We start from the raw sequence: 20,543 nt of genomic DNA on the forward strand, positions 1-20,543 counted from the left end.
GCTCATTCTAACATCGCCAATCCAACCGCACAATGCACTTAAAAGTAGCTCGTTCGCGACACATGGATATGATCATATTGTTTTTTTTTCGAGTGCATGGATGGACGTATGCAAGGGAGGGGGTGCATAAGAAAAGCGTAACTAACAAGACAAACAGATCACTCCACATTGTATCGCGAAGGTCTCTCTCTCTAACCGTTCAGATCGTTGTCTCGTACGGAACTGGTCTCATCGTCTGGGGTGCGTTGTTGGCAGTCGACACAGTACGAGCTTCTCGAGGTTGGGCAGGTTTGCGCTTGAGATCAACACGCTCTACGATTTTGATGAAATAAGTAACCTAATCTAGTACTGATGTGTTGTAGCTCACCGTCTTTCGCTCTAGCAGCAACATGAGCATCGTGGTTGGCCTTTACTCGGTCAAGGAATTCTTGACGGCACTTTGAGTGCTTGATGTGTTCGACACGGATGTTGACACGCTTTTCGATGTAGCGGTTACCGACGACCTTGTACACAATGACACCAACAGCAGAGGGTGTTACATTGTAGATAACACCAGTCCGTCTAGGATAAAATTATGTCAGTTATCCATGTTACTTATCGAAATGATAACTCACCCGTGGTAAAACTTGTGGGGCATACCCTTTTGTTGAGCAGCATTGGCCTTGATGTCAACAATGTCACCAATACGGAAGTTGGTCAAGTAAGTCGACAACCCAATCATTCCATGTTCTAACCTCTCATTTAAAAAAATGACTAATTCAAAAGCGAAGAACTACGCACCCTTGAAGGAACGGCTGAACATCTGGCGCGTACGCGCCCTATAACCAAACGAGTGCGGCATCTTGTCTTGAAGGAAGAGTTAACGGTCTGATTGTCCAGTTGAAATCGTAGATTGTGCGAGCATGGGTTATATAACGGGGTGACGAGTGCCTAGTCAGTACAAATCAATTTACCGTCATCGTACTCACCGTCGAACGGGATGCCGGAGTCTTGTCAGTGTCGTGAGGATCGCCAATAACAGACGAGTGCGAGGTGGGGACGGCAAATCCCGGGTGGCTGCCCGTCAACTGCACAGTTGTGGCTGTGCCATGCAATCAATTTCCAGCTCGTCAACCTACAGTAAGTCTCTTCCAAGGTAAAAATCATCCAAAATGCCGAGGTAATGTCGCCGTGAATTATTGCTTTTGTCGTTGTATTGACGTGCCAATGCAGGGCCCCGAGGAACCACAGCAAGACGTGAGTAACTTAGATATCCGATCTTCAAGATCCACCTCTGTGTGGAGGGTGTGTGCACTGTGCTGACCTGTTTCATGCCAATTTGTGCCCCCCATTCCCATGCTCTTGCACTCTTTTGCGCTACACGATACGCAAATCGGATGTTATCATGGATGATATAGTTATAAGATTCCCCGTCGCCCTTACGAGGCCCCTCGTCTCGATGCTGAGCTCAAGGTACGCGCTAATCCCCTCCTTTCCAAAAATCAGTTGTCCAATAATCGAATTGTCTAGCTCGCCGGAGAGTACGGTCTCCGTAACAAATGTGAAATCTGGCGTATCGCTCTCACTCTCTCCAACATCCGTCGTGCCGCTCGTGAACTTCTCAAACTCGACCCCAAAGACCCCAAACGTCTTTTCGAGGGTAACGCCCTCATCCGCCGATTGGTCCGTATCGGTGTGCTCGACGAAAGTCGCATGCGTCTCGATTACGTGTTGGCTTTGAAGATTGAGGATTTCCTTGAGAGAAGGTTACAGACTCAGGTGTTCAAGAGCGGTCTTGCTAAGAGTATTCATCATGCTCGTGTATTGATCAAGCAGAGGCACATCCGGTGAGTAATCTTTTGTCGTGGTGTCTGATCGTTGAATTAAAATGTCTTTAGTGTTGGCAAACAAATCGTCGACGTTCCCTCTTTCGTCGTTCGTCTCGACTCCCAAAAACACATCGACTTTGCTCTTACCTCGCCGTATGGTGGTGGTCGTCCTGGTCGTGTCAAACGTAAGCGTGCTGCTGCTGCCGCCAAGGGTGGTGAGGACGCTGAGGAGGAAGAGTAAACGATCAGCCTCATATTATTTGTTGGAATATTTGGAGATGTCGGTCGCCCTCATGTGGTTGTTTGGTACTCCGATAACATGTGGCTCACGTACAGTGTCCCTTCAGTTTATGTCTTTCATCATATGACAACACATTCAAAACAATTATGCTATGTTGCATGCACTACAAAATTTACTAGTGAGATTCCTATCGCGACGGTTTGAAAATTGGGAGAGGATGAGCTTCTGTGTTGAAAACATAACCTAAGCAGCTGGTCAGCCAAAGAAGTCGAGAACAAAGGAACAGATCCTCATACGGTCTAATGGAATGGTACGATCATCGGAAAATAACAGGTAGAGGTACTTGAGTGTTTCGCTCTGTAATAAATTCTCATTATTCCCTTCCCTCATCAAAGTAGTATCGCTCCTCACCAAGAAGAAAGTCTCCATCTTATCTTCTCTTCTTGTTGGTATCTCAGCCACACTAATAATAGTAGTATAACCACCACTATCAACACGACAATGTTTTTCAATCGCTTGGAAAATATTCCAGCCATGATCCCGGAAGCGGTTATCACCTGTTAGGCGATAAGCTATGAATAACGATTCTATGGTTTCCGGCCTAACAAAGGGACGTGTTATCGTTTCGGGATTTGTGAGAAGGTAATGTATTATAGCTTACCGGAGCATATAACGCGCGTTGTACGATGGTAATGCATCTTCACTATTCGAATATCAGCCTATGGTGATACTTTTGACAAAGAGTCCAAGTTGATCTTACGCAGCGCCCCTGATATACCAGTCTGGAGGAGCATTAGGCATCTCATCCATTCCATCACTCGCTATTCTGAAATGTGCAATCTCAGGAGAGAGTCCACTAGAAAGACGTAACAAAATCATCAGTCAGATACAATTTGGGGAGTAAAAGGGGGTTGAAGACGTACGTCACAGTTTCATGTGTAGCCAGACACGTCTTCAAAAGTTCATGACCAATTTTCCAATCCCGTAAACCATCCGCAGATAGCTGTTCCTCTTTTGGAGGATAAGAAATTTTATGGCGTGGTACTGTTGGATTTGCGGAAACGGCGCCGAGCATGAGTGATCCAGGGAGAAAACATGCTAAGTGATCTTGTTTTGGAACAAGTCGCCAAGAACTATACAAAAATGAGGGTTTGTTGGCATTGAGTTAGAGGTGAGGAAGGAAGAGATGATGCGTACAGTAGGCCGGTTTCGTCTGCTTCGGGTTGAAGTTCAGATGTGTAGGTAAGGCCTCCTGACTGGGTTTTACGGAAAAGGTGCGTTTGGACTGAGCTCATAGCATCGAGATACATCTATAACGAAAATGAATACAAGACTTGAAGAATTGAAATGGAGATGACTAGTACTCACATCTCTGTATATTGGTTCGGAGAAATTCTGAGATATGAGGTTAGTTGAGAGCGTAGCAGGTACCCAGGACAACACTTGCAGTTTGTATGTATTGCTTCCTGAAGGACAATCAAATTAATTCATGAGAATTCGTGGCGAAAGGATACGTACAATAAATACTCATAATAGGAATCCGCCCTAGATCCGAGACTAACAGAAGAAGGTATATATTCACCATCTTCAATACTGCAAAAAAGTTTTAGTATACGCCTTAAATCAAGTGATAGCACATTTTTTACTTCATGAATATGGACGCCATTCCATGAGGTAATTTTGCTTTATCAACAACTTCCATGATCTAGAAAACCATTAGCGAAATTAAAAATTTCCTCGGAATGAGCACGTACCTGCTTGACCTTCTGCTCATAGACCGGATTTCGAGTGATTTCGCTTAGGTAATTGAATTCAAGTTGAAGGGTCCCTACCTCCGCGACACTTACAAGCCCCGGGAAATCTGTAGTATGGTACCCTTTTCTCTCCGCTAAATTGACTATAGGAAGGGGTAGGCCAAAAGTAGTTTCAAACACAGGAAGAATCCGATCCGCCAGGTCGATAGCCTTTTCAAGTAGAAGAGGGTCTTGAGCTGTTAGTTCATAAGCAGACAAGAGTCCCCCTAGTATTCGTATTGTTGTCTGGAAGATAAATTTCCGCTTAGTTAAGAAAATGAATGAAGAATGGGGAGGCGTACTTCGAAGGTGCTAAAATTACCATTTATATCGAAAGTTAACTTTTGGTTCACCCAACGCCTGGCTCGGTGATATTCGTCATAGAGTCCCATGATAAGCATGGTATCCAGTGAATCGACGACGGTGTAGCCAATGCCGCCTCCTTCGGTGAGATTCGTGCCTTCGTGACTAATTGGATGATACTCGTCCGCTCCCATGGCGTCGCGTTCTACTCCGGGATTCAGTATGAGCATCAAAGGAATGGCAGCTTCGCCTCACCATATGCTAACCAGGCATGCTACACAGAAACAGATCCGAGGTCAGCACAAGGAACCTACGTCTAATTGAAGAAGTACTGACCTTGAACGCCTGAACAACAGCCTGCTGTTTCGTGGTGTCTGCTTCTAGTCGTGCATGAGGAACGAGAAATTGGGGGTTTTCAGGTAATGGAGCTGTATCCCAATGATCAGAGAAACCTATCCAGTCCCTGATAAAACCAGAGAAAATGTGAGGTTGCTGAAAGTCAAATTGGCTTCAATAACCAGCGAGAATAATAGGTATTTTGACCTACAAAGTAGGCATAGACCGCCAGACATAAGATGAGCAAACTCCAGATATGTCGAGAGAGGAAATCAGACGCCAGCGAAACCAAATTCCTCTCCTGTGAAACGTGATTCGTAGGTATCGATTACTGAAACAGATCGATTCCATACCTTGCTTGCGTAGTCATCGTTTCTTTTCATCTTGCCCTTTTGTTTCGCCATGTTGTAGAAGAGGGGATTCGAGGGTGCTTGACAACATCACGAAGGCATAATATTCGGCCGCTTGGCAACATTGGTCGACATCTGATTTGATGGCTGGTGTTCCAAATTTAGATCAGGGTTGCTAGCACCTTCTGCTCTCAACTTCCGTCGAAAGCTCTAACATATCATAATTGGCCTCGAAGCTTTCTATCTCTTAACACGTACTCGAGCGGCGTAGGAGGGCATACGACCCTCCAACTCAGCCTAGGGTATCCCAAGGGAAAGGACATAAATGTGCGGACTTGGCAGTCACTCAAGTCATATCATCAAATAGGATGTATGATGCGGCACATCCTGTCTGTCATTGTTGCCCAAGTATGACACTGTGGGGCAGTGGTGGCGTCATAAAATGTCTTGTCAGCCATTGGATGGCCGTCCGCTCTCAAAGTCTTGGTTGACTTTCCCCTTCAAGTTACATTCTGGCTCGTAAAGCTTCCCATTCATCTAAACTGTTGCTTTCAAAATGCTGGTATACAATGGAACAGTATAAGGTATTGTTCTACCCCTTTGATATTTTCATATCTCGTGTCCTCACTCTTTCGTTAACACAGTTATAAGCGACGATCACAAAAGAATCTGAATCCCACAAACATGCTCAATTATGTCAGTTTAAAGCGGAAGTTCTCAGCATTCCACCGCAAGCAATTACCTTCGGCGAATGTAAAACCCTTGAAATGTATCGAAGTCGACGACCTGTCATCAGCGAAGTACTTCAAAGATATATTTTACGAAATTGCTTTCTTTCCTTTGATCATAATTTGTGATGGTACGTGTACTTCTTCAACACCAGCAACATCCCATTTAACACTTTCCACAGAAACTCAATTCCGTCCTGGCGCATGTAGTATTCTGAACCCGTGCAAATCAACAATTCAAGAGTATACGCAGTACGGCTCCTGTGGACAGTATAATTCCGACAGCGATTATATTGTAGTATTGAACGCTCTTCAAAGTGAATCTAACCCGTGCAGTACCGCGACCCGTATGTCTTTTTGAAGGACCTATTCCAACTAAGAGTTTACGTCTTGAGCAGATCAAGGAGAGTCTGTCGACGTGACCATTGTTGATCGCTGCACCGATTGCTCTTGGGTAGCTGTGGATATGTCGCCAATAGATTTTAGTGCATCAGTGATCTCAGTGCTGGATGCATCTCCGTCACTTGGCAAATCATCTAGATTGACCTAATTTGATAGAGCGAAGGTAGAAATCTTCTGTATTTTTTATTCTCGGAAAGAAATAAGCGGCCTGCCTTCATGCTCGATTCGAAGCAAGACACTTCCCTTGCTCCGATGACTCTAGTATAAGTTTTTTTTGTTCAAAAGTAGATTATGTTGTAGGCGAAAACGCATGGAAGAACTTGAAAATCATAACGCAGTATCAGTCCTCAGTAACACGTGGCATCGGTATATATATCAGAATTCCCCAACGAACCCATGGAGGCGTCTCATTGGAAAAACACGCCACATTGAATTAGATGGGGCTGGTATACAAAGATATAGAAGGGGTACTACACTTTCTAAGGAGGCGGTTCCCTATGAGCAAGTAGCCTACAAGCATAAAGCTTTGATTGTCTCTAGGTATTGCAGGTGTGATAGGAAGGAGGAGCCGAAGAAGAGGATGATCCGGATGAACGTTGGACATGCCTTGAATCAAATGGGATTGTCAAGCCAGTAGTACGCCTGATCTCCTCCAGCTTGAAGCGATCTTCATCCGAAAGCTGTCCAGACTGTGCTAGTATGCATAGTTGTTGGATCTCTTCTTCAAACCGGCTCGTCAATGCTTGTAGATTATCCAGAGCATTCCTAGCTCGCTGGACTTCATCGTCATTATTCGGTAGGTTTCCTTCTGTAGGTATGGGGTCGTTGAATGGATCCACAGCCGGCGCAATATTCACTTGGTTGTCTTGCGCAGGCAAATTTCTTGCACTGCCAATAATTATTTCCTTGGAAGAGGAACGATTTTGCGAAAAAGGGAAGTCACGGAAAGGAAGGGTGCTGTAAGGCATAACATTCTCTGCTTTGCGCCTACGCCTGTGAAGGAAAACGAAGATTGCTGCCAAAACTAGAAGTCCCATAATTCCACCAACGACGCCGCCCGCTATCATGGCTGCATTGCTAGTCTTCGGCGTTACTCTGCAGAAAGGGGCATAATGATTATGATGGGTGCGAAATAGAGTTCGACTGGCTTACAAAGTAGAACCCGTTGGTGCATTGGTCACGAGAGAAGTCGTCGTCGACGTGAGCGGCCGTCGACTTGTGTCGACTGTAGTAGTTCCAGATTCGATGGAAGTTATCGTAAAGTCTTCCGTGCCCGTGATAACAATCGTGGTCATTTCAAAATTTGTCGAGACCGGAGCAATAGTTTGTTCAACTGCAAGCTGACTAGAAAACTAGTCAGATGTCTATAGATAAAAGAAATCTCGATAACTTACACCCAGGTTTGAGCTGATTCTGAACTCGTCTTCGTGGGCGCAGGTCCCTTAGTAGCATTATTTATATCTGTGGGGTCCTGCAAGATTGTACTAGTACTGTCTGCTGGTTTAGCAGTCACAGTCGAATCAGGTCTCGGGTCATCGATTTGAGTTGACTGTGGAGGACCGCTCGGCGTTACGCTGCACGATACTCAGGATCACCCATCGTCACAATCAAATACTAGAGGACGAACCTGGAAAACCCAGTCTGGCTAGGTGCTGCATTTAGGTCTGTAGTGACAGTGACGAGCCGCTGGGTCATCACTACAGCCGTCTGCACCGTGACATACGTCAGTACGACGGTAGTGGTATAATCCTCCACTAACGTCATTACGACATTGGACCGCCCGTCCACTTCTGCGGTAGGTTCTTGCGCTTGTACATTTATCACCTTGGTGAATACTGCAAGGACCGAGCGTGTTTTTAATATTTGGTGAATACAACAAACGGAGCTAGGATTACGGGGTGAAAAAGTAGGTGATCACTACAACTCACCTTCAGCAGCGAAGACAGATGGTATCGTTTCTTGGTCGCTCGAGCGCATCCAGCATGCTTCTCTCACTAGATATGGTCGACCAATGGCATCAAACGCAGTGTCTGCTATTCCACCCATGTGTTATTGTACACTTGTAACACTGGCAGACCCGAATCCTATGAGAAAATGTTGATATCGGACTGATTTATGAAATTATTTGTGAAAATTTGACGAATGAGAGTATTGAGGAAAGGAGCGTATTTGGTCAGATTCTTTGCAACAAGGCCACAGCTACACCGAAGTCTCGTCATTTATATATTGGCAAGTGCAGGCGGGCAGATACCATCATCATCCGATCAGAACGCTGGTGGAACAATGATAACAGCTAAAGAGAATCATATCTTTGTTGACATAGAGACCTTGCTGATGCCAACGGCTTCATGACATATCTTTTTCCTCGGTGAGAAGGTCGTCTAAGGAAGTTTTCACCGTTGTAGTCTCTGCTACGCGAGCTTGAATGGTAAAAGTCTGAGGGACAGTATTATCGACAAGTCCGCCAGAGAGAAGCCACAGATCTGGAAAATAGCTCCAGACTCGCGATGACCATGATGTTGATGCTGACGCTGAGCTGTTTTTCAATGTTGAGGCCGGAGGTGGCATCGCCCATCTCAACGTCGAGCAGAAGGAAAGAATAGAATAACATGATGCATGATTCGTTACATAATGGCGTGATCGACCTATCTTTGAGCGGAGGACAAAGTATATACCTGGCGCGTTACCGATGTATGTGGTGGACACGGATACGAGGTGGCAGGCCCTCACTGAGCCACTCGGAATCACGTACGTGCTAATATGTTCGCTTCGTTTGTATGTTGTTGAATGTGTGATCCGACGGGTATATTAACATTATCATGAAGACATCTCGTTCGAAAAGAATACAATGAAGAAATAGGTGAACCAGGTATACAAAGTGAATAGGTGGAACACTGCGCTTCCTAAGAAGGCAGATTCCTATGAGCGAGTACCTACAAGTAGAAGAATTTAAATTGCCTAGGGGTGATAGGAAGGAGGAGCCAAAAAAGAGGATGATCCGAATGAGGTGCTCCTTGAAATAGAACGTTGGTTGTGCCTTAAATTAGATGGTATCGTCAAACCAGTAGTACGCTTGATCTCCTCCAACTTAAGGCGATCTTCAGCTGTAAGCTGTCCAGATTGTGCTAGTATGCATAGTTGCTGGAACTCCCCTTCAAACTGGCTCGTCAATACTTGTAGATTATCCAGAGCATTCCTAGCTCGCTCGACTTCATCGTCATTGTTCGATAAATTTCCTTCGATAAGTATGACGTCGTTGAACGGATCCGCAACCAGCTCTATATACCCTTGGTTGTCCTGCTCGGATGAGTTACTTGCGCTACCAGTGATTATTTCCTTGGAAAAGGAACAATTTTGCGAAAAAGGGAAGTCGCGGAAAGGCCGGGGTGTGGTGGATATTTGAGCCGACTGAGACATAATATGCTGGCCTCGGGCATCAGGAGGAGTAGAAATATCAACATCAGATGTAGAGTGGAGGGCCCGATGGCGACGCTTGGATCTCAGGATACAGAAAATGATCAGTCCCAGGATGACAGCAACAACAGCTGCGCCAGTGGCTCCCCCGACAATGGCTTTCACCGGTCTAGCAGTTGACGTTGAGCCACCGCTCGGTGTTACGCTGCCTAATACTCAGGATCACCCTTCATCACAGTCAGATACTGAAGTACGAACCTGGAAAACCCAGTCTGGCCAGGTGCTGTACTATAAATCTTTGTAGTGACAGTGACGGGCCGCTGGGTCTGGGTCGTCACTACAATGGTCTGCCCAGATGATGTCATGACGGTAGTGGTAAAAGTACGATCCTCCACCACCGTCGTTACGAAAGTAGACCGCTCGTCTTGCGGTAGCGGTAGTTTCTGCACCGTGGATGTTACTGCAGGGAATAATTGATGAATATGGCAATTGGAGCTAAGATTATGGGGTGAAAAAGGTGATCACTGTGACTCACCTCCGCCGACAACTTCTGATGAAGTTATTTCCTGGTCGCTCGATCTCACTAGACACGGTCGACTAACTGCATCAACTGCAGCGTCTATTATTCCATCCATGGATTATTGTACGCTCGTAACACTGGCAGACCCGAATCCTATGAGAAAATGTTGATATCGGACTGATTTATGATATTATTTGTGAAGATTTGACGAATGAGAGTATTGAGGAAAGGAGCGTATGTGGTCAGGTCTTTTGCAACAAGGCCATAGCTACGCCGAACTCTCGTCATCTATATATATTGGCCAGTGGAGGTGGACAGGATACCATCATCCGACCAGAACGCTGGTGGAACTATGATAGTTGCCAAAGAAAATCAAGTCTTTGTTCACATAGAGACCTTGTTGATGTCAACGGCTTCATGGACAAATCTTTTCCAGGTTGTCTGAGGTAGTTTTCAAAGTTGCAGTCACTGCTACGCGAGCTTGAATGGCAAAAGTCTGAGGGACAGTTTCATCGATAAGGCTGCCAGAGAGAAGCCAGAGATACCGAAATAACCCCAGACTCGAGATGACCATGATGTTGATGTTGATGCTGAGTTATTGATCAAGCTGTCGCAGCCGGAGGCATCACCCATCTCAACGTCGAACAGAAGGAAAGGATAGCAAGATATGGTACACTGCACCAAGAACTTGTTTGGATCGTTGATGGCATGACAGATCTGTCTTTAAGCAGAGGGCAAAGTATACTTGGTATTAAAGGCTGAATATCTGATACCGAGGAGGTACGAGCGACGGAGAAGAGAGAGGTGTCACAAAGGTCACGTCCTCTCTTCTCTCCTTCCTTCACCTCGCGCAGAGGCTCAGTGCTCAGTACCTCCCCCAGTTCTTTTGTCTCCCGCAATCCCGATTCGACAATAGAATATTTCGCCTACCAATAAAACATCTGTTACCCACAATGCCGTTTTGTCTGGCGATAAATCTAAGGGAGACGTCACTCCCAACCTTTGCTCAGTCACGTTAGCAGCTGATAGGGAAGCGTCAAACGCGGGACGCAGCTAGTCAGAGAAAGAAGAAATTAGAGCCCTACTTTCCTCCTGGAACTTGGACCGAGAAGACAAGCTTCTACACTGGGAGAGACAGCAACAGGAAGAGGAAGAGAGGTAGCAGACAACTCAGACTTTCCCAAACTACGACTCGCCCCATTTTTTTCTCAACAAGAGACAACACATACGAGCCCGGTAGGAGTCGGGAGATCTACTTCGCTACGACAGCAAGAAATAGAGGTCGAAAATTTTGCACCCGAAAGACAGCAGAAGGTCGATTCTATTCATCAAGGGAAGTAGGTCACATTGGCCGGAATCCCTCAACCCTCGGTATACCCCCAGAAGGACTTGAAGAACATAGCTTTTTTGACCCCCAGCGACGTTTTTCTGCGGTATCTGTGTTACTGGCACCCTGGTATTGAAATCATTCGATACTGCGAAAGCTTCGTGAGCTATGGTTCGAGGCAAGAGGCTGTCCCGAAGAGACAAGCACAGCGCAGCGCTCTACCACACGAGAAAGCGCGGCTGGCCAGAACGGCGCATCACTTGCTGGCACGGTTCTTCTTCCATCTCGGACAACACGACTTTTACATGGTTAAGGGATGGATATACAACAATGCAAGAACACGAACTCACTCCTCTTCTGATCCGTTCATTGAATTACCTGCCTTCATCCACCTCTGGCTGTTCACTTGATGGAGGCGTCTCACGCTATTCTCACGACAGACTAGCCACTCATTTCCAGTCTCTCGACCACGCTCTCCCAGCGTCGCCCACTACCCCCGCACAAATGACGCCCTCAGCCCGCGTTAGATGCTTAGGTTGTCACCCGCACATCATAGCTAGCTCCATCACAACCACACTATGGGATGAGCCGCTCCGGTCCGCTGCGACTGGAACAAGCAGAAGAGGGCTGTTTAATGCAACATGCCCAGTGCTCGGGTGGCGGAAATGCTGAGCAAGGAGAACAATCTTGTTGACTCGCCAGGAAGCCCAATGCTACTTAGCTCACCTTATATCTGCGAGGTGTAGCGCAACTTGATGGATCAGTTCAATCTATGCGCTAACTTTACTTCTCTCTTTGGTGGCTTGCAGCACGGTTTTGGAGCACGCACACCCGCTATCTTTAGTTTAGCTCCTTTTATCATCCTTCAATATTCAATAGTGCACCACTGTATTCAACCCCTCAGCATTGTCCAGCGAGAGTCTGCACGAAGAAGATACGTTGGCATATATCAGAATCGCTAGTTACGAAATAATACAGCCTTTTGCCAAACATCACCTTTAAGCATCATCTCCGAACATGAAAACGTGGCATGTTTAGGCTCTCCGTGCCGTCACTATATTCCGCCCTCCCCATATTTCCAAATTCACTCCTACTCAATATAGATTCAAACTGGCGCATCTTGGCACGTCGAATTAATGCCTTCTCGTCATTCTCGCTCCCGATTTGAATTTGAGGGCCGAACGACCAGGAAGGCAAGACGCTATAATACAGTACTTAATATGATCGGGATCAGGAAGGGCCTATCTTTTTTTGAAAAACGATCACGTCGCTTCGTTTGTATGTTATTGAATTTGTGATCCGGGTATATTAAAATTATCATGAAGACATCTCGTTCGAAATGAATACAATAAAGAAATAAGCAAACCAGGTATACAAAGTGAATAAGCGGAACACTTCACTTTCTAAGAAGGCAGTTTCCTATGAGCACGTATCTACAAGCGTAAAACTTTTATTGTCTAGGTACTGCAGGTATGATAGGAGGGAGGAGCCAAAGAAGATGATGATTCGAATGAGGTGCTCCTTGAAATAGAACGTTGGTTGTGCCTTAAATTAGATGGTATCGTCAAACCAGTAGTACGCTTGATCTCCTCCAGTTTAAGGCGATCTTCAGCTGTAAGCTGTCCAGATTGTGCTAGTATGCATAAATGCTGGAACTCCCCTTCAAACTGGCTCGTCAATACTTGTAGATTATCCAGAGCATTCCTAGCTCGCTGGATTTCATCGTCATTGTTCGGTAAATTTCTCTCGGTAAGTATGGCGTCGTTGAACGGATCCGCAGCCGGCTCTGTATTCCCTTGGTTTCCCTGCTCGGATGAGTTACTTGCGCTACCAGTGATTATTCCCTTGGAAAAGAAACAATTTTGCGAAAAAGGGAAGTCAAGGAAAGGCCGGGGTGTGGTGGATATTTGAGCCGACTGAGACATGATATGCTGGCCTTGGGCATCAGGAGGAGTAGAAATATCAACATCAGATGTAGAGTGGAGGGCCCGATGGCGACGCTTGGATCTCAGGATACAGAAGATGATCAGTCCCAGGATGATGGTAACGGCCGCTCCAGTGACCCCCCAGACAATGGGTACCATCCGACTAACAGTTGAGCCACGGCTTGATACTTCGCTGCCCATCGGTGCTCAGGATCACCCTTCGTCAGAATCAAACACTGAACGACGAACCTGGTCCCGGTCTGGCTAGGGGTCCCGTTTAGCTCTGTAGTGAGGGTCGGCTGAGTCGGCTTGACGACGGTCTGGCCCGTCGACCGTGAGGCTGTCTCGGACAAAGCGGTATGGCCCGTCGACCACGAGGCTGTGGACCAAGTAAGTGTATAGGTGCGAGTGGAGATACTCGTTCGTGTGGACGATTTTTGGGAGAAATTTGGTGTGTGTAAGGAGAGCAAGTCAAAGGGAGTGCCAGTGTCAGCGGCCCTCTTCAGTAGAATGGTCTCCCCCTTCGTTATTGTGTTAAACTCCTCCGGCATTTTCGCCGTGGTGAGAGCTGCAAAAGGACCGAGTGCATTTCGAATATTTGTATAATACGGGAATTGAATAAGGTTCACAGGGCGGATAGAAGGTGATCACTGCAACCCACCTTGAGGAGGATAAGTCATGTCAAAGGCCTCGATATCCTTCTTTCTCAAGATACGGTTGACAAAATACACCAGCTGCAGCGTCGAGATTGCCTATGAGATTGTGATATCTTTGAAGATATTGGGTTTAGTTGAGGTATTATGTGTGAGGATGTTCGGGTAAAAGGGGGGTGCAGTCGGACGCTTTGCAAAAGCGCTACGTTCACAGCAAATTTCAGTCTTATATCGATCACTGGAAGCAAGCAGGATACCACCATCCGATTAGATGGCTGAAAGAGCGACGATCACTGCCAATATAGATCAAGAACTTGTTGACATGGAGGCCTTATTGATGTTGACAGCTTCATGGACATGTTTTTTTCCTCGGCGAGAATTTTGTTTGGGGTAGTTTTCGCTGTTGGAGCCACTGACTGCTACGCGAGCTTGAATGGTAAAAGTCTGAGGGGAAATTTCATCCACGAGGCCGCCAGAGAGAAGTAACGGATTTCGAAAGTAGCTCCAGACTCGCGATGACCATGATGTTGATGTTGACGCTGAACTGTTAATCAAGCTGTTGCAGACAGACGCATCACCCATCTTCACGTCGAACAGAAGGAAAGAGTAGCAAAGCGTAGTACGTTGTGCCACGAACTTGTTGAGATCGTTGATGCCATGATACATCTATCTTTGAACGGAGCGCAAAGTATTTTGGTAAGTGTTGACCAACAAAGTCAGCTAACTACATTACATAAGCGAAGGATGGGTGATGCCGTCATTTGATGAAGACACTTGAGCTGACGCATCTCGGCCCGTCCAAATAATGCCCTCCCGTCGTTCTCGCTCTCGCTCCAGAGACCGACGTCCGCGTCGTCGCGACTATTCAAGGGACCGTTCAAGGTCTCGTTCACCTGAACATCGCGTTGACCTTCCCAATCACGCTTCCCCAATAAGCGAGTCAGACTATTTCAAGAAATTCGACGAGCTGCGCTTGTGGCTGAAAGAAGAAAAGGGCAAAGTCAGTACATATTGTCTGTCATTATGGAGAGCTTTAATGGGAACATTCTCTATGTAGTACATAAATGAACTAACCAGTGACAAAACTCGAAGGTATGCTGGTTGATTCTCCTTATGCGCTTCCGTGTTCTCATCCCATCATTTATCAGCTACTTTCGCAAGTTTGTGAAAGTGAGTGTCTCCAACTAGACTACAAAGAGCCACGCTCATTCTCTAGGATACATGTGTTCTAGGCTTGGAATCGGGGAAAGCTATCCCGTGAGTGCTCTCGACTTGTCATCTTCTTGTTCGCCTTAACCTAAGAAAACTGTTTTCCAAGTAAAATATTATGAAGGTTTAGATTCCTCCTCAGTGCTAGCTTCAGAACAAACCGGATACAAGTGGAATTTTACTTCAAACCAAACCCGTGCAGACGGGAATGCCCTACGATCAGCTCGTGAAGAAATTAGCGCTGCCACCAACGCTCGTGACTCATCCTCTCATGCTGGGTCTAGCTCCTCGGGAACACGCGTGCTCGGACCAACTTTACCATCGGCCTCAGATCTTACTCTCGCGCGAGAATTTGAAGTTGAAAGGGAAGGGGAGGAACGACGACATAAGCGGAAACGGGACAAGATGGAGGCAAAAGATAGAGTTGAAGACATGGTTGGACCCAAGTCCGTTGGACGAGAGGCCATGTTGGAAAAGAAGCAGCTCCGCAGGGATAATGATAGAGCTTTTCGAGAGCGTGGGGACGACGGCCTTGACATGGACGAATCGACGACCATGGGCGGCGGAGACAGTTTCAAGGATCGGTATGGCCCATCCTATTATTTATGCGCCTTGCGCTCACTTTTCTTTAGAATTGCGAAGAGGGACGCTGCCAAAAGACGTTTCGAACATAAGGCCGAGGAAAAGAATGTGGCTATACGTGAAAGGGCCAATGCTATCCGAGAGAAGGAGAAGGTCAGTATCTCAGATTCAATTTGTTGTTCTTTTCCTTAATCTTCTTCGTAGGCTACCATGGATATGTTCCAGCAACTAGCAAAGCAGAGGTTCGGCTGACAAGACCAGTTCCTGTTTTCTCATCTTTCTATTTTAAATAAAAATGAAAAAATGTTCAAAATCTACCAATGCAGTGCACCGATTGTATCAGCCACTTGTCAAGGTGTTTAAATACCGTTCACCGTCTGACACGGGCGTGGTGATCCGATGCAATTATCGGTTTGTCATGTAAATATAGGGCAAACAACGCTGTAACGCCGATTGCTAATTAACCATCCAATCTAAAAAACCTCATTTGACCTGGAGCGACATTAGCGTCTGGAATACTTCCATGTGTCATTCATCCGAAACATGTATGAAAACTATGATGGCTTCTCATTTTTAAAATTGCTAATGCAGAACTAATACGAAACAACATCCCTGGGAGACCAATTCAGACAGACCGGCCAGGTATACAAAGTAAACATACAGAAGCCTGTACATTCAAAGAAGCCGGGTTCTCACAGATTGTTGATTACAAGGGTGAAACATTTATCGTCTAGCCCGTGGTTGTGATAGGGAGGGCGAGCCGAAGAGAAGGATGAACACTATGGTGCTCCTCGCAATGGAAAAGACGAAACCTCGATTCAAATGAGATAGTCAAGCCAATAGTGATCTCCTGCAGTTTTGAGGCTACTGTGGCCGCTATGGTCGGGGTCATGCCTCTCGTGTCCGTTGTTGTCTGGCTAACTGTTACTTGTCCGCTATGGTCGAGACCTGTGTGCGTGCCATACTAGAAGTAGCGAAAGTAGCCATTTTGACAGGATTCGGAATTGCCCGCACAAAGTTGTCGGGACTAGGTACCAGTGGAAACTAGAACGCAGTAATGAGAGCTAGTGGATTTGCAGCAAACACTGTTTGTGTTACCGCTGAAGAATGTTGCTAGGCGGAGAGTTTTACAGGGGGGCTATGTGAGACGCCTGTACCGATGGCCGCCGATCAATATACTGTACCACTCTGAAATGAGATGAAAAATCGGTTTGCTTTTCTCCAGGAGGCTCTTCTATAAGACTGTATCTCAATCGAGGCTGGTAGTAATTCTGCACCTGTCGTTACCATCAGACCCATTGTACAGTCAAATATTCTGTCAAATATGAAAACACCATGCGGAACAAAGGTGATCAAGGCTGCAACTCGCCTTTAGAAGGAACACATCGTGTCGACTCCCCCACTGCCGTATCCCTCAAACACTTCGCTTTCGCAAGATATGGCCGATCAACTGCGCCGGTAGCGCATCTATAGTTCATTCCTTGCTCTATGGGACAACTTCTAGCACCGGCGAATCGGTCCCTTTGAGAATGCAACCCTCGTGATGTTTTGGGCGCTAGTTTCATGGACGACCCTGAGCAAATATTTGTGCAAAAGCGAGGAAGAACAAGGAATGAGAAGTTCTAAAGTAGAGAGCGTATCCAGTCTGAGTCGCAGACTACTTTCGTAATGGTACCTCGAACTCTTGTCTTGTAGATGGAGGCTTTTGGGACCTGCTGGGATACCAGAGACAGGCGGCAGAGCGATAAAAATTATCAGCTGTCAGCCAGCATCAGACAGAGGCTCTCACCGATGCCGATGGCTTCATTGTAAGTAGGAAAGAGCGAATGACAAATAAAGTTTTCCTAAGTACAATCGGTGTAGTAGTATCCGGAGTTGCAGCCACTGCTACGTGAGGTTGAATGGCGGAATTCCACTGTAAGCGTTAGAAAAACATATGAATTTTCGAAGACTTACGATGATCACGATGCTGATGCTAAATATAAGCAGCTGATCAAGCTGGAGACAATCCACCATCTCAACATCGACCGAACAGCATTAACAAGGCATGGCATGCTGCACCAGGAGTTGGCAACCAAAATCGTATAGAAAAAGTGGTAGGCGAAAAGAATAATGCGCGGCTTGCAAGGGACCCTTCTCTGTTCTGGTCGTAATGGCCTTCGATACCTATCCCCAGGTTCGGGGGAAGCTGTTCCGTGAATGCTCTCGAATTGTCGCCGTATGTTTCCCTCTTCCTTACCACAGCTTTCTCCAAGTCGAGATGGTAGATGCTTCAGCAGCATAGGCTTCGGAACATAATCTACATCGCACAGTGCTCATACCGCAGACGGGGATGCATTGTGATTACCCCATGAAGCGTCTCCTCGTGCTGATCCACCTGGTTCTAGTTGCTCAGGATCACGCGTACAGGGCCAAAATCCACCTTCAGTTCGGATCTCACTCTCGCGCAAAATTTTGAAACCGAGTGGAAGGAGAAGGACGATATAAGCGAAAACAGGACAAGGTGGAGGCAAACACAGAGATGAAGACATGGTCGAACATAAGGCTTTGGACAAGAGGCTATGCTGAGAAAGTAACAGGAACGATAGGGCCTTTAGATAGCGTGGGGACGACCGTGGGTGGCGGGCCCCACAGCTTCAAGGAGCGGGTGGCCTCTCCTGCTGGTAATGTGACTTGACCTCACTTCCTTTCAGGATGCGAAGGAGGACGCTGCCAGAAGGTGTTATGGAAGTTACGAAAAGAAAGCCAAAGCAAGGAATGCCGTAATACACGACAGAACCAATGTTAATTCAGAGGAGAAGGTGAGTGACCCGAGTTCAGTTGCTGTTCTATTCTTTATATTTTTCTCCATAAGCAACTGGCAAAGCAACTGCGGCTGACTGGGCAAATTACGACTGTCTTGTCTTTACTTTTCAATTATTGTATGCTCTTACAGTCCCAATTCCAAAAAAAAACATGTCCAACGATCTATCAACATACTACTCCCATTGTTTCAGCCACCGTCACCTGGAGGCGTTCCGATTCCGTTCACGATCAGGCGCAGGCGCAGGTCCCCATACCAGATCCTCTAAGAAACTGATGTCAACCCGCTCCTTGGGTCTATTCAGCCGTAAGTCCCTTCTCGTGTACCCAACGTGCGTACCTGACTTGATGCTACGGTGAGGCTCACCGGAACATTAACCTACACTGAATAAGTCTCCGGGAAACTGTAGAATCCTGTTCAACTATGCCACGTACCAGCGTTTCGCAATCTTGATCAAAACTCGCTCTATCGTCTTTTACTGGTTGCTTCTTATCCTAGCCATCGAGACGATCAAAAATTTCCCTCATGATCTTGGATATATGGTCACCTTGTTCTTACCGACCGCTTTCAGAACAAATTGTTTCACTGTTTGCTATGCACCGTCAAGCAATCGTCATGATAGAAGGTCAGTTGTCCAGTCATCCAGGCGTAAAAGATTACTGTGAGCTTACAGCTGGTTTCATTCTCGGCGTTTGTCCGTTTCTTTCTCCAGCTGTAGCAACAAGCTCTTGGAAGAGTGGTGGCAAGAAGGTATCACCCAATAACGATACAATGTCAATCACTTAATATATGGGTCGTGCTCTGCCACAGAAGGCCGACCCGCCGTATCCCCTCAATTACGCTACCCTTTCCCCATTGTGTGTGCCCTTATGGTCATTCACCCTCAAGCGAGCCAAGGAAATATGCGTATCAAGATCCCGTCGCGGCTTGACAGGAGTACATCACTTAAACGCTCCATCTATGTAGTTAATACCGCGTCAGTCATCAACTCAGGCTCTAATTGGAGAAGCCTCGGCGCCTCAAAAAAATGAATGCGGCCAATTGTATCATGTATGGTGTCACGTCGGGGACTTGTATATATATTTATCTCTGATCAAAGCCGAAGGTCGTGCGAATGCAACGTTGATCAGGGTAGGAACCGCAATACCGAACAATCACGGTGATCATCGATATTGATTGTTCGGGCTTGAGCTCATTTGATAAGAATGCCGAGGGAGAGATCACTGACGGTGAAGGTCTTGTACTCGTGTCTGGGTTCTACCTCATGTACTTAATTTAAATCAGACCATCTATAATCCAGCTATTCTAGTACTTATGGATTCTTTGGTGCGCTTGCCGGAGGTATAGGACTTCTAGTGCATGTTTCGGATTCGCCTGAAACAGACATTTATATATTTAATCAATGATTAGATCACAACATTAAATTTATTAAGTCGTGTCAGGCGGTCACTGTTGCTAGCAGCAGAACCTGCAACTCAGCGGTTGCCACTGCAACACCATAAAAATTGGCTGACATGAAGGAGCCACTTGCTTTTAGAATTTATAACAATGTGAAATTGCGCGGTCCAAACGTTTGATCTGATAGTGAGCATTTCAGGTTCATTAATTGTGTAAACTCAGTGACTTCATAACAGAATATTACACGTCCCATTACGGATCCAAGCCGTGACAATAATATAGAAAGGCTGACTTCCATATGAAAATCATGACCAGCGGCGTAGGGAAGAATCCTTATAAAAGAAGCACTACTAGTACTACTCGTGGTAGTCAAGTGACAAGTAGCCCTGCCTCGAATTGAAAGGTGAGGTGAAGTTCGGCAATACGGTCCTGTGATCTCAGGCTCCAGTCTAGCGCGTGCTTCTACTAACATTTATCCAGAGTGTCAACTGAAGCACACCCTGAGGAGAAACGTCAGCTCAGGTCGTCAGGGATTGGTCCTGCCCAGGATTTTTCTCCCGCGGAAAATGAAGCGCATAATTCGACGTCGGACTTCAAGCGACTCATATGGTTGTTTCGTGGTGTTTGAGATCCGATGTTTGCAACGTTGAACAATTGCATATTCAATATATCACATCAAAAAATCAAGCGAATTCTTCTGATGGTATTATAGAGTTTGTAGTTCAACAACGTTCTCATACCAAACATCGAA

The 20,543-nt window shown here is 46.2% G+C and overlaps 8 protein-coding genes across 8 annotated transcripts; 3 read left to right on the forward strand and 5 right to left on the reverse strand.

Moving 5' to 3' along the window:
- Positions 1-54: 54 nt before the first annotated feature.
- On the reverse strand, positions 55-1,023 carry AGABI2DRAFT_132671 (hypothetical protein). Its single transcript, XM_006453873.1, has 6 exons — positions 969-1,023; positions 781-867; positions 615-729; positions 372-561; positions 342-343; positions 55-314 (listed from the first exon to the last, which is right to left on the reverse strand). The coding sequence occupies exons 2-6, from the start codon at positions 839-841 to the stop codon at positions 200-202; spliced, it is 483 nt and encodes a 160-aa protein (XP_006453936.1). The 5' UTR covers positions 842-867; positions 969-1,023; the 3' UTR covers positions 55-199.
- A 31-nt stretch (positions 1,024-1,054) lies between these two features.
- AGABI2DRAFT_189264 (40S ribosomal protein S9) lies at positions 1,055-2,239 on the forward strand. Its single transcript, XM_006453874.1, has 5 exons — positions 1,055-1,159; positions 1,213-1,236; positions 1,398-1,452; positions 1,510-1,826; positions 1,878-2,239. Exons 1-5 carry the CDS (start codon positions 1,152-1,154, stop codon positions 2,047-2,049), a joined length of 576 nt encoding a protein of 191 aa, XP_006453937.1. The 5' UTR covers positions 1,055-1,151; the 3' UTR covers positions 2,050-2,239.
- AGABI2DRAFT_181939 (hypothetical protein) lies at positions 2,237-4,897 on the reverse strand (the record flags this gene model as incomplete). Its single annotated transcript, XM_006453875.1, has 17 exons — positions 4,835-4,897; positions 4,693-4,782; positions 4,482-4,637; positions 4,401-4,419; positions 4,145-4,350; positions 3,804-4,088; positions 3,696-3,754; positions 3,568-3,642; positions 3,497-3,515; positions 3,418-3,444; positions 3,247-3,359; positions 2,973-3,182; positions 2,810-2,905; positions 2,711-2,752; positions 2,461-2,650; positions 2,346-2,406; positions 2,237-2,292 (listed from the first exon to the last, which is right to left on the reverse strand). Exons 1-17 carry the CDS (start codon positions 4,883-4,885, stop codon positions 2,237-2,239), a joined length of 1,755 nt encoding a protein of 584 aa, XP_006453938.1. The 5' UTR covers positions 4,886-4,897.
- A 1,600-nt stretch (positions 4,898-6,497) lies between these two features.
- On the reverse strand, positions 6,498-8,007 carry AGABI2DRAFT_175677 (hypothetical protein; the record flags this gene model as incomplete). Its single annotated transcript, XM_006453876.1, has 5 exons — positions 6,498-7,056; positions 7,114-7,305; positions 7,356-7,535; positions 7,589-7,796; positions 7,890-8,007. 5 exons carry the CDS (start codon positions 8,005-8,007, stop codon positions 6,498-6,500), a joined length of 1,257 nt encoding a protein of 418 aa, XP_006453939.1.
- A 1,358-nt stretch (positions 8,008-9,365) lies between these two features.
- Positions 9,366-9,700, forward strand: AGABI2DRAFT_132674 (hypothetical protein). Its single transcript, XM_006453877.1, has 2 exons — positions 9,366-9,580; positions 9,634-9,700. The coding sequence occupies exon 1, from the start codon at positions 9,382-9,384 to the stop codon at positions 9,553-9,555; it is 174 nt and encodes a 57-aa protein (XP_006453940.1). The 5' UTR covers positions 9,366-9,381; the 3' UTR covers positions 9,556-9,580; positions 9,634-9,700.
- Positions 9,701-12,679: 2,979 nt separating this feature from the next.
- AGABI2DRAFT_113698 (hypothetical protein) lies at positions 12,680-13,698 on the reverse strand (the record flags this gene model as incomplete). The annotated part of the gene is made up of 2 exons (XM_006453878.1): positions 12,680-13,340; positions 13,397-13,698. The coding sequence occupies 2 exons, from the start codon at positions 13,696-13,698 to the stop codon at positions 12,680-12,682; spliced, it is 963 nt and encodes a 320-aa protein (XP_006453941.1).
- An 887-nt stretch (positions 13,699-14,585) lies between these two features.
- Positions 14,586-16,086, forward strand: AGABI2DRAFT_189267 (hypothetical protein). The gene is made up of 7 exons (XM_006453879.1): positions 14,586-14,800; positions 14,858-14,892; positions 14,949-14,970; positions 15,033-15,057; positions 15,119-15,593; positions 15,642-15,744; positions 15,796-16,086. The coding sequence occupies exons 1-7, from the start codon at positions 14,606-14,608 to the stop codon at positions 15,841-15,843; spliced, it is 903 nt and encodes a 300-aa protein (XP_006453942.1). The 5' UTR covers positions 14,586-14,605; the 3' UTR covers positions 15,844-16,086.
- A 2,359-nt stretch (positions 16,087-18,445) lies between these two features.
- AGABI2DRAFT_189268 (hypothetical protein) lies at positions 18,446-19,144 on the reverse strand. The gene is made up of 5 exons (XM_006453880.1): positions 19,066-19,144; positions 18,942-18,986; positions 18,829-18,888; positions 18,734-18,772; positions 18,446-18,683 (listed from the first exon to the last, which is right to left on the reverse strand). The coding sequence occupies exons 1-5, from the start codon at positions 19,075-19,077 to the stop codon at positions 18,594-18,596; spliced, it is 246 nt and encodes an 81-aa protein (XP_006453943.1). The 5' UTR covers positions 19,078-19,144; the 3' UTR covers positions 18,446-18,593.
- Positions 19,145-20,543: the final 1,399 nt, after the last annotated feature.

The sequence above is a fragment of the Agaricus bisporus genome, assembly GCF_000300575.1.
Source record: "Agaricus bisporus var. bisporus H97 unplaced genomic scaffold AGABI2scaffold_1, whole genome shotgun sequence".
Classification (NCBI taxonomy): domain Eukaryota; kingdom Fungi; phylum Basidiomycota; class Agaricomycetes; order Agaricales; family Agaricaceae; genus Agaricus; species Agaricus bisporus.

Excerpts from the sequence above, each read along its gene's own strand:
- AGABI2DRAFT_132671 (XM_006453873.1), bottom strand. The coding sequence starts at position 841 with ATGCCGCACTCGTTTGGTTATAGGGCGCGTACGCGCCAGATGTTCAGC. Across the intron at positions 730-780 it reads GTTCAGCCGTTCCTTCAAGG|AACATGGAATGATTGGGTTG; the intron begins GTGCGTAGTTCT and ends ATGAGAGGTTAG. Across the intron at positions 562-614 it reads CCCCACAAGTTTTACCACGG|ACGGACTGGTGTTATCTACA; the intron begins GTGAGTTATCAT and ends ATTTTATCCTAG.
- AGABI2DRAFT_189264 (XM_006453874.1), top strand. Across the intron at positions 1,237-1,397 it reads CCGAGGAACCACAGCAAGAC|TTATAAGATTCCCCGTCGCC; the intron begins GTGAGTAACTTA and ends TGGATGATATAG. Across the intron at positions 1,827-1,877 it reads ATCAAGCAGAGGCACATCCG|TGTTGGCAAACAAATCGTCG; the intron begins GTGAGTAATCTT and ends AAATGTCTTTAG.
- AGABI2DRAFT_132674 (XM_006453877.1), top strand. The coding sequence starts at position 9,382 with ATGCTGGCCTCGGGCATCAGGAGGAGTAGAAATATCAACATCAGATGT.
- AGABI2DRAFT_189267 (XM_006453879.1), top strand. The coding sequence starts at position 14,606 with ATGCCCTCCCGTCGTTCTCGCTCTCGCTCCAGAGACCGACGTCCGCGT. Across the intron at positions 14,971-15,032 it reads ACTTTCGCAAGTTTGTGAAA|GCTTGGAATCGGGGAAAGCT; the intron begins GTGAGTGTCTCC and ends CATGTGTTCTAG. Across the intron at positions 15,058-15,118 it reads GAATCGGGGAAAGCTATCCC|TAAAATATTATGAAGGTTTA; the intron begins GTGAGTGCTCTC and ends CTGTTTTCCAAG.
- AGABI2DRAFT_189268 (XM_006453880.1), bottom strand. Across the intron at positions 18,773-18,828 it reads ATCAAGATTGCGAAACGCTG|GTTAATGTTCCGGTGAGCCT; the intron begins GTACGTGGCATA and ends TATTCAGTGTAG. Across the intron at positions 18,684-18,733 it reads TCACCGTAGCATCAAGTCAG|GAGCGGGTTGACATCAGTTT; the intron begins GTACGCACGTTG and ends AATAGACCCAAG.